Below are 10,705 nucleotides of genomic sequence, written 5' to 3'. Positions count from 1 at the left end.
AGGCATTTCTTCAAGCGTATTTGGGTGTTGCTATCAACAGAAAAAAATGTGTGGGAAGTTTAAATCTGAAAATGAGAATACAAGAAAGAAAGAATGACTTGAAAGTTAAAAATTTTGCTATGTTCTTTTTTGTTTTCCTAATATGAGTAAGTTGAGCGGTGAGTTGAGCTAGTGGCGATACGACGTTGAAGGCTTTAATTTCAATGTTTCTAATTTGACTTCTTAATGCTAAGTAGAAGTTTGGTCTGTCCAGGGAAGTGCAGAGAAATAAGTATGTGGGGGTATCCCTCGTGGGGAAAACACTGGCTGTAATGGGGTTTGGGAAAGTTGGTTCAGAAGTAGCTAGGCGTGCTAAGGGACTTGGCATGCATGTAATTGCACATGATCGTTATGCCCTGGCAGACCGTGCTTGTGCAATTGGAGTGGAGCTGGTGACCTTCAAAGAAGAATTATTAACTGCAGATTTTATCTCCATGCACAAGCCTCTCACCCCTGCTACACCAAAAATGTTCAATGATGACGCTTTTTCACGAATGAAGACAGGGCCTCGAATTGCCAATGTTGCTCGTGGTGGTGTTATTGATGAGGAAGCTCTACTACGGGCCTTGGATTCTGGGATTGTTGCTCAGGTTTGTGTGTATAGTCAGTTATATACTACGTAGTTGGCAAGTAAATTAATGTTGGTTTTGCGCAGGCAGCACTTGATGTGTTCACAGAAGAGCCTCCTCCAAAAGAAAGTAAGTTGGTGCAGCATGAAAATGTGACTGTAACTCCTCATATTGGTGCTACTACCACAGAGGCTCAGGTATATGCTCGGCCATCTATTTTGGCCTCTGTCCTTTTACTTCGTCATATGTTTGGCTTTACAGCCTTATGATGATTGTGTGATCAGGAAGGTGTGGCCCTTGAAATAGCTGAAGCTGTTGTTGGGGCTTTGAAAGGGGAGCTTGCTGCTACAGCTGTAACTGCCCCCATGGTCCCTGTTCAGGTACCATCTCAAATTGTAAGTTATTCTTGTATATACTTTCTATTTGGATAATGATGGTAACTGGGCTACCCTGTCTGATTTCAGAGTGTTGATAATTGATCTTACTAACATAATGCAATCATTGATACTTGATGGAGCTAGTCAACAATTTTCTTGGATGTTAATCTTTGTTTGGCAATTATGTGCATTTCAACGTTTCTTGTTTTAATACACAGGTTCAGTCAGAGCTAGCACCATCTGTTGCACTCACTGAGAAGCTGGGCAGATTGGCTGTGCAGTTGGTTGTTGGTGGAAGAGGTGTGAAGTTTGTCAAGGTGACCTATGCTTCTGCTAGAGGTCCAGAAAATCTTGATACTCGGCTGCTCCGAGCTACGCTTACCAAGGGTCTGATTGAGCCTATTTCTAGTGTTTTTGTGAACTTACTGAACGCTGACTTCTCTGCTAAAAAGGGAGGACTTAATTTAAGGGAAGAGCGTATTGTGTTGGATGGTTCACCTGAGAATCCACTCGAGTTCATTCAGGTTCAAATTGCCAATGTGGAATCTAAATTTGCTAGTGCAATTTCTGACTCTGGTGAGATTACAGTGGAAGGAAGAGTGAAGGATGGCAAACCCCATCTGACCAAGATTGGATCCTTTGGTGTCGATGTAAGCCTGGAAGGCAGTCCTATTCTCTGCAGGCAGATTGATCAACCTGGTATGATTGGAAGGGTGGGCAGTATAAAAGGTGAGGAAAATGTAAATGTAAATTTCATGAGTGTTGGAAGAATTGCACCCAGGAAACAAGCTGTAATGACCATTGGTGTGGATGAGGATCCCAGCGTAGAAGCATTAAAGAAAATAGGAGAAATTCCAGCAATTGAAGAGTTTGCCTTCCTAATGTTGTAATACAGTCGATACCATCATGCTCGGGTCTGTTTATTACTAATTTGAGCACTGTTCTGATTGAATTCCACCGCTCAATTGGTTGGATTGTCAAATACCTGAAATTTCAGGTAGGTGCCTTGAAATGTGCCCTTTTCATTTAAATTAATATTTCTCCTACGCTAGTCGAGTAGTGTGCTCTGGAGTTCACGAGGAGCACAATGTGGAACACGTCTATCAAAATTTACTGTCAGGAAGTTGAGCATGGATTTTGCTGCTTTATCAAGATTTTACATGCATATTGCAGAAGTGCAACTCACATTATGCAAGCCTTAACCCAAGTTCTAAGGTACTGTAGAAGCAATTAGGACAATCTTTGACCAAATTTGGAATCTCGAGTTTCTATTCCTAGGCCCTTTTGGTAGCTGTCCTTTTAGCGTGTGGAATCTGGACAGAGTCATATGTGGCAAATTTGAATCTTTGATTAAAGATATAATTTCCTTTCTTTTGTTTCGTTTGTTGGATTCGATAGATGCAATGCAAGCGGCGGGGTGGAGCAGGGGCACTCAAGACAAGCCAAAATAAGAAACGAGGCACCTGTCCAACAATTTGGCAGAAATTGCCACCGCATGCCGCACATGAAACGTGTCCCAAATGCACATTGAACGGGCTATCCCAGTAAATAGCAACCTTTACGCAGCAGAGAGTCCATATTCATCCCTGTGTTTGACATCTTGTTTCAAATTAAAGCTTGCAACATGGAAACAAAGGTATGTACTCGGCTCCCCTTCTTTAGTTTCCCTTTGCTTGATAGATACTCAGGCTCTCAGCCAGCATACATTTTTAGCAAGGAACCGAAGAGATCAATGAACAAGAAGCGGTAGAAACCAAGGTGGAGACTGTAGATATGCAATCACCGCTGGGGGAAAGCAAAGAACCCAGGTTGAAGGACGTGGGAGTGGTTCACTTGACTCGCAATTCTGGCAACAAGGGTGGTGTCTTGGCTGGTGTAGCTGATGCGGTAGCAAACGCCTTTCGTTCTGCCAAGGATGCCATTTCAGGCCGTGGTCACGGTAGTAACGAATGAGTGATTACATGTTTCCACCTGGGATCATCAATTATGTATGCCTTTGAGGTAATAAATAAATAAGTTTCAATACAAGGAAATGACCACAGAAAGGGGTAAATTTTAGTGGTTTCAACTTTCAAGTTTGAATACAGAATGATAATATTAACCAAGGGGTCATCATTGACCCATGAGAGAAATTAATATCTCACTACTTCACATGGCCATTCATTTATCATGTGAGGTCGGCCAATTGAAGGGGATGGGTATTTCTAAGTGGCCGTTTCCCTTGGACCACAGCTGACAGAACCAGAATACAATTAGGGTAACTTTCGAAAGCAAGACGAATATTTAAGGTACATTTTTGGCTGTCCCACTCAAGATTCCGTCCAAGATTTAAGTCCATTTCCCTTCATTTTAAGGTCAAAAAGATTTTGCTACTTTAAAGGAAAAAAATGTCTCATACGCACAAGGATCTGATGGCAATAGTAGACAAAAGTCTAAAGCATCAACATGTCATGATTGATTGATATTTGATACTAGCAAATTACAGTCCCAAAATATTGATCCTGATTGATTATTATTCGGGCATTTCAGTTACACAGTGCTTCACTTAATTATGACCAAACAAGAGATCCTGTGGAGCAGATGAGTAAAATCACGGAAAGCAAATTCCCCTTGGGCCGCCTACTGCTAAAGGTTTAGCGCAAGCCGAGCACATTTACCACACACCAACCTCCATGAACCCATCCTCGGTGGCGCAGCCCCTGAACATCCCAGTGGTGTTAAACCCACAAGCCACCTCACCATTCTTAGACACAGCAATCAACCCAGCTTTTCCTTCATCCAACCTATTTTTTATCACATAATCCACCGCCTCATGCAGATTCAACCCTTTGTATTCCATCACTGCCGCTACTTCCCTAGCCAGGGTGCTGCGGATGATCGCCTCTCCTTCCCCAGTGCATGACACCCCACACAAGTCACATGCGTAGGTTCCCGAGCCTATGAGGGGCGAGTCACCGATCCTTCCAGTCATCTTGTTCATGAGTCCACCAGTGGAGGTGGCTGCAGCACACCGGCCTTCCTTGTCAACGACCACGCACCCAACCGTCTCCGGAGCATAAACGCTGATCGGAAGCCCGTTCATCTGCAAGGGACTGTCCATAGCTGCGCCGGCGCCGCAAGTGCCAATTGCTGGGATACGGTAATCAAACTGGTCACAGGACAAAACCGAGTAAGACATGGTCCCACCACGTGACTTGCTGCATCAATGTCATTTCATGGAAATTAATGGGAAATCAAACGTACCAGGATTGAGTTTGCCTCTTTTGCCAACTTAAGCATCCCCACGTTATCTTCCGTAATAAAGTATTCATTGTCCACCAACTCTACGCCCTGCACAAAATCCAACCCATTAATTAAAAATATAAAGAGCATAAGAGAAGAATCTAAACTTTCCTCTCACGCGTCAAAACATGAAAGCGTGTGGCTAAGCCATTCAACACGTGGACAACGGAATCAAAGATTCCGTGGGTTTGGACAATAAGGGCTAAACTGGTAAATTCAAACCTGTTTCCTAGCGAACTCCTCGGCACCCGAGAAGGCCAGATAAGAATGTGGTGATTTATCCATGACAAGTCGGGCAAGAGAGACAGGATTCTTCACCGTGGTTAAACCCGACACAGCACCACATCTCCTCTTTGGTCCGTCCATAATGCTGGCTTCCATCTCCACCGTCCCATTCTCCGTGAGAGCAGATCCACGCCCGGAGTTGAACAAAGGATCTGTTTCCAGTTCTCTCACCTAACCCAAAACAGACTCCAACTTTATCATTCCAGAAGAAAACGACATCAACGAAATAATCTCTCCCATAAACATATAAACTCATGTCGTCACCATTATCGTTTTTCTCCAATAAAAAATAAAGTGAAAAACGATGTCTTTGCATTTTCTTCATATTTAATACGGTAAACATGACCAAAGCAAAAAAATTTTGTTCTTTTTACGACATTAGAATTTCATTAACTGAATATACAAGGGATGGAAAGATAATGAAACGAAAGGAATGAAAAATAAGAAAAAAGGACATACGACGAGTTCAACGACGTCAATGGCGGGGAGATTAGAGAGGAGAGCAGAGATGCCAATATTAAGACAACGTGTGAGGAGTCTTTTAGCCTCCTCTTGCCTTTCTTTAGGGAGGTTTGGGTCCACACCAGCGCCACCATGCACTGCGATAGCCCAGGCTCCCATTTTTCTCTCTGTCTCTTTTAACTCTCTGCCTCTCGCTCTCGCTCGCCTTCGCTTCTTTGAGCCCACTTTACAACCCTAAAACTCACACCTTGGCCCCTTTTTATAGACTCTCACGGACTTGAACCCTCTTAGAGTTGAATTTCAATGTAAATTTCAAGTTCAGTAGTAGAATCAGGGCAGGAGGAATCTATCTCTTTTTCTGGTCTCTTCCCTCTATTTCTCTTCTCTCTATTCCACTTGTTTTCGAGGAGAGCAAGGTCATTTACGAGGTTTTGTCAATAACAGTAGCACGGGACACAACCCTTTTTATAAGCTGTTTCTTACATTTTTACTATTCTGACTTTCGGAAATTTACCATCTTGCCTCTTTAATTTTTTTTTTTCTGTTGTTCTTATTTGAAGTAAATACGACAGCATAATAAATGTATGAGGTTCATGCATAACTTTTCTTTAAACCTAATAGATTAACTCTTATTTACATTTTTGCTTTTTTATGTGGGATTTGCATCACTTCAAGGTTGGAAGTGAGAAGGACATGACAGAGAATACCTGGTTTTCAGAATAGTTATGGGAATTGGGAATACAAGGAAGAAGCTATAATATAAAAATTGATGATTCCACCTTTGATTCATCACGCTATTTAAATCACCCAATACTAGCAAGATTTAGCATTAATGGCCTTTAATTTGAATTTATGACTCCTAAAAAATATTCCCAATTAGGATCTTTGCTGGTATATGGAGCGTGTGAAAATTTGGTTGAATGAAAAAGGATAATAATCATTAAAAATAAATCAATTTTAATTTATCATATTTAATTAATTAATTGAATTTTAACTTATACTTATTTGTCTGCCTTAGAGTTCCTGGTTGGAATAAGTACCCATTTAAAGAAAAGTTAATCTATGAGGTTTAATAAAAATGTAAAACCATGTAAATAAGAGTTCTAATAAGATCATAGGAACTTAGGTACGCGACTTCTACAACAACACTTTTTATCAATATTTGACATGAGCAAAATTTAATATGTTAAAGACATCTTGACAGCTAATGTATAAGTAGTATATAGTATTTTTATTTTCAATAAAAAAAAAAACGTTTTCCATCAAGCCAAAATTTGAACAGGCTTGATAGGGTTCGTGCAATTGCTTGAGCGAGTTTGCTACTTCTAACTCCAATCTTTTTAATTTCCTAATTGAACAAAGTTGACTACTTTAATTATTGATGATAATAAGTAAAAAAATTAAAAAGGGAAAGCCGAGGGAAAGGGCTGCCATTTGGCTGTTTGCAGGGTTTGCAAACAGAGAGGCCAACAAACAAGCAGAAAAGGGCCCTGGTTTTAGGTTCAAACTTTCAAGTGGTCTAGCTGACCTTACGCCACGTTCTCTAATTATATTGAGCCAACCTGCTCGATTCAGGGTAGCTGGGTGTAGGCGGCGGAAAAGTAAAAGTCTTGAGGGTCCCATGGTCGCTGCCTTCTGAGAGTGGGGGTTTGTATTCTAATGCGAGCAAATAAATCACACTCATCATCATTATCAACAGGAGCTCCATCATCACCATAATATGATAACAAAGATAAGATTGGCGATTGATTAGATTTGCATAAGATCGATGACTAATTTATTATATCATCGGATATGTGCATAGACCGTACACATACCTAATTCAAACGTTACTCAAAATAAAAAGGAAAACGAATACAGATCAAAGCGTACATTTGACAGCCCAGAAAACTGTGACAGAAAGGGACGGCACGTCAGCGACACGATGTCTCAGGGTTCAACTGCCTGACTAAACGCAGACGATAGACATCAATTTTAGACTTGATTTGGTTCCTACGCACCTAATAGGCCTCGTCCATTAGATTCTAGCACTTATGGTTGGAATTCTTTATTCTATTTTACACGTAATATAAGGTTTGTTATGTGAAAATTATTACAATTTGGTGTAATTAATGAATATCTGAACAGGGATAGGGGGAATCGTACAAGAAGTATGCCCGAATATTTTGCTCCTACTTCTGACCACGTAAGGAAGGTCCGTTGCAAGATCAGTTTCACATGCCCTTTTTGAGTTTGCCATTTTGGCATTTTTGTTTTCCGCTTTGTGGAATATAGTACGAATGCACACTACCTTATAATTACAACCAGAATTTTAGCTACTCTACATGGATGACAGGAATCTGTGAAAATGGATGGTATCCACTTTGTGGTGTGTATATGAAAGCAATCTACTAATCTAGTTAAGGATGAGATTCTAAATTTGTAGTGTTCATTTCCTTATCCAAATCCGAGAGAAAGAGTACATTTATTATCCATTTGTAATAAAAAAAAAAAGGTGTACAACCTATAATCAACATAATATATATAAGGTCATATTTCACCGTGAGTGCCAAAAAAATAGTCCTTTATTTGTCATAAAATCTAGCCATTGACCAACACAAACTCTCTCTCCATCATCTCCTCAATGTATAAGGTGTCCTAGTTGCCCACCTGCCCTAAAGTTGGACATCTCCAATGAACCCACACTGTTAATGATCAGTTGTCTTGTCGCTGAAACTCGAAGCACTTGGAAATCTCACAGCCCATGTTTCCGTGAATTGTGACCAATTTTCAAGTTGGAGAAAATTTCGAAGTGGCATACTATACATAAATCATCACCCATTGACGAGTAGTGCATTAACCAAGCGAAGCCAGAACCGACCACATAAATCCTATAATTGGAAACTAGCATATTGGAGTGTGGCGTGAAATTTGAGTCCCTAGTGGCACACAACTGTTTTTGTAGCAATAGTCAATGGAGTATTAAGGGGTGACTCAAAGCACAGTAAAGTTTCTTGGATGTTTGTAGTTCACGTGGGCCATCAAACTCAAGAACATTAGGACCTCAAGAACACGGCCATGTTTTCCTTCTTTCTTATATATATATATATATAATCCACGTTCCAGGTTTCTTTCTTTTTTCTGCGAAGAATCTCTAGTTCTACAGCTATTCCAAGAGAATTTACAACATGTCAAAACTTAAAATTAATTTAGCCACACTGTCAACTTCTAATGATACGTTAAAGACGTAATCTTGGGCTAAAACTTGATGCAAAGGTCATTGTGTGGAGTGATGAGGCGCCCATGGCACCAAAAGAGGCGATTTATTAGGAAAATGACATGCAACAGTTGAAATGCATTGAATTGGGAAAAAGATAGTGGCAGCCACAAGTGTAAAGTTTGATAGCGATTTGTACTGAACATCCATGTACTCCCTTTGATCTAAGACCTCAAAACGACTTTGCCTGTTCTCCGTCTTAAATAGTTACGAAAGCGGTAAAAAGGAACAAAACCATACAATTGAATAATGGAGTTAAAAGCGTAAAAGTAGCATTGTTGATGCTTGCATGAACGTAAGAAAAAGCATGAGGTCCAAGTTTGAGTTGATTAAAATCAACAATGGGTTACTATGCAGATCGCACAACCAAAAACTTTTTTGACAAAGAGCCAGAGCCAATGATACAGAGGCGTGCTGCATCATGATGGCCAAACAAAGGAGGGCAAACCCGTCAAAAAGGGATTTGGTGGCCGTCACATCTTGCCACAAGCTCTTGGAATCTTCAAGATTCTTTCTTTCTCTCTCTCCAATGGAAAGGACACAGCATTGTGCGCTCCAAAAGATTCGCATCACGGGTTGGTGTCAGTCGGGATCTCCACTTCTCGCGCTTGGAACATTGCCTGCAAAATGACTCAAACTTCAAAATGTAGTTTTGACTCTTTTGCAACCAGTATAAGTAGTTGATAAGTCTTGTAGAGAGGCAACATTTTCCTTTTAATTTTGAGTCATTGTCTTATTAGATTTATGAAAAATTCAGAATAATTGATGACCCTAGTCAATAACAACCCTAACCTTGTGGACGTGAGAATAATTAACAGAGCCATAACCTCTAATATTTTACTCACAAGTCAATGACATGCTTTTTTATTTCCTTTTTATTCATAAATCCATTATGATTAAAAAGTTTTTTTTTTATTTGTCAAGCCGATTTTAACGGGAGTCTTAGATAGTTTTAGCTTGAAACTTTCTTTGACACAACGGTAGCACGGTCAATAAAATCCATCTTTCAAAAAACAAACACTTTTTGAATAATTCCTAAATCGTAGCAAAATTAAAATTTTCATTGATAGTATAATCCTTCATGAAAGAAATAAACCCATTTAAATTGAGCACAGAAACAATCGAAAAAGAAACCACAACCAAATTTGAGGTAAAGCGAGTTGACTCACTTACTCAAATTAATGCACTTACCTTAAAATCAAACGATTAATGAGACTCTTCAAGGATTGCAGCTCATAACAGCAATATCACAAACACATCAAATGCACAATCATAAAACTACTCGCCCATGTTTCCATATCGCTCCTCTTTCCGACTTTGATGAACTGTTTTGTTTCCCCTCAGCCAACATACAACGCATTCTATTGTTATCACTTGGTCATGCACAAAGTTTAAAAGTTCTAGTGAAGATCGCATTACTCGGTATACATACGTAAGCGGGATTCTGCTGTCATAAAAAGAGACGTAGTGATATAAATAAGTAAAGCCAAGTGTGTTAGAAAGTGGTGGAGAGAAAGATCGAAAGAATTGGTAGGTGCTGTGGCAGATGATGACAAAATGTAGAGAATAGGGGAATGGCAAAGGAAGACGAAGAATAAAACGAGGAAAGACCTCAGTAGGAGAGAATTTGAGAAAAGGTAATTGGAGAGGATGTTGTCCGTTTGAGCAAAAAAAAAGTCTCCAAATGAATTGACAAAACTTCTATATAAACTAAGTAGGAGCAGTTATTCAGTAACACTAACTGAAAGAAAAAACACTCTAATGCTCAAAAATGAGGGGTAAGAGTTTTCTAATAGACATGATGAGGGCACTAACGGTAATGTGTCACTTGTTTTTTAGGGGAGGGAAAAAGCAAAAACCACTCATTTTTTTTTGAAAAAAAAAGATTAAATGGAGGAATTTTTAACTATTTTCATATTTGAATCATCAAATCAAAATTTCATAAATTTTTAAAAATAAAATTAATTCATGAATCTTGACATTTGCCTGGATTTGCTTTCATTGTTTTCATGATAATACAGTTATATATTTTACTCTTTTTGATGGCTTTCAATATAAAAATATGATTTATAAATAATTTTATATAAGCTTAAGAAAATAATAAGTTAATAATAAAAAACATATATTTGAAATAATAAACCAAATCATATGCTAGTTTGACCCGTCTAAAATATTCTATCACGGAATCTCTAACAACCAAGAAACACTTGTGCAAAGGTTAAGTGTCAGTTCATTTCTGCTGGCCTAAATTTCATAAGACAATATATGCCCTCAATGAATCCTCCGAGAAACGGCCTAGTACCAAGAAAAGCAAATTCTAAGCATTGACAACTGGCTTGGTTCTGATCCATATATTTGCAGAGAACCCACTGTGGATTTTAAATTGATGGATCACATTGGGTGTTTCAAAGGCAGCCCACCACTAGTACCAGAAT

The 10,705-nt window shown here is 39.3% G+C and overlaps 3 protein-coding genes across 4 annotated transcripts; 2 read left to right on the top strand and 1 right to left on the bottom strand.

Annotated features, from left to right (window-relative positions):
* Positions 1 to 29: 29 nt before the first annotated feature.
* On the top strand, positions 30 to 2,495 carry LOC110416335 (D-3-phosphoglycerate dehydrogenase 1, chloroplastic-like). Of its 2 annotated transcripts, XR_016351211.1 has the most exons (5): positions 30 to 629; positions 695 to 805; positions 893 to 1,003; positions 1,204 to 1,982; positions 2,384 to 2,495. XR_016351211.1 is itself a non-coding variant. In XM_021428309.2 (4 exons), the coding sequence occupies exons 1-4, from the start codon at positions 312 to 314 to the stop codon at positions 1,873 to 1,875; spliced, it is 1,197 nt and encodes a 398-aa protein (XP_021283984.1). In that variant the 5' UTR covers positions 30 to 311; the 3' UTR covers positions 1,876 to 1,881. The 2 variants fall into 2 exon arrangements, 1 of the variants encoding a protein (XP_021283984.1); XM_021428309.2 differs by lacking the exon at positions 2,384 to 2,495 and having other exon boundaries at positions 893 to 988; positions 1,204 to 1,881.
* Positions 2,483 to 3,707, top strand: LOC149527229 (uncharacterized). Its single transcript, XM_089783521.1, has 2 exons — positions 2,483 to 2,621; positions 2,699 to 3,707. The coding sequence occupies exons 1-2, from the start codon at positions 2,610 to 2,612 to the stop codon at positions 2,936 to 2,938; spliced, it is 252 nt and encodes an 83-aa protein (XP_089639647.1). The 5' UTR covers positions 2,483 to 2,609; the 3' UTR covers positions 2,939 to 3,707.
* Positions 3,419 to 5,443, bottom strand: ASPGB1 (N-terminal nucleophile aminohydrolases (Ntn hydrolases) superfamily protein). The gene is made up of 4 exons (XM_021428310.2): positions 5,012 to 5,443; positions 4,490 to 4,723; positions 4,229 to 4,315; positions 3,419 to 4,133 (listed from the first exon to the last, which is right to left on the bottom strand). Exons 1-4 carry the CDS (start codon positions 5,171 to 5,173, stop codon positions 3,639 to 3,641), a joined length of 978 nt encoding a protein of 325 aa, XP_021283985.1. The 5' UTR covers positions 5,174 to 5,443; the 3' UTR covers positions 3,419 to 3,638.
* Between the last annotated feature and the right edge of the window lie 5,262 nt (positions 5,444 to 10,705).

The sequence above is a fragment of the Theobroma umbraticum genome, unplaced genomic scaffold, assembly GCF_002168275.2.
Source record: "Theobroma umbraticum cultivar Fairchild unplaced genomic scaffold, ASM216827v3 scaffold_51.0, whole genome shotgun sequence".
Taxonomy (NCBI): domain Eukaryota; kingdom Viridiplantae; phylum Streptophyta; class Magnoliopsida; order Malvales; family Malvaceae; genus Theobroma; species Theobroma umbraticum.
This window is presented reverse-complemented; position numbering and strand designations above follow the sequence as displayed.

Coding starts and splice junctions, on each gene's coding strand:
- LOC110416335 (XM_021428309.2), top strand. CDS start 312: ATGGGGTTTGGGAAAGTTGGTTCAGAAGTAGCTAGGCGTGCTAAGGGA. Junction 630..694: donor ATTCTGGGATTGTTGCTCAG/GTTTGTGTGTAT, acceptor GGTTTTGCGCAG/GCAGCACTTGATGTGTTCAC. Junction 806..892: donor CTACTACCACAGAGGCTCAG/GTATATGCTCGG, acceptor TTGTGTGATCAG/GAAGGTGTGGCCCTTGAAAT.
- ASPGB1 (XM_021428310.2), bottom strand. CDS start 5,173: ATGGGAGCCTGGGCTATCGCAGTGCATGGTGGCGCTGGTGTGGACCCA. Junction 4,724..5,011: donor TTGACGTCGTTGAACTCGTC/GTATGTCCTTTT, acceptor GTTTTGGGTTAG/GTGAGAGAACTGGAAACAGA. Junction 4,134..4,228: donor AAGAGGCAAACTCAATCCTG/GTACGTTTGATT, acceptor TCCTGTGACCAG/TTTGATTACCGTATCCCAGC.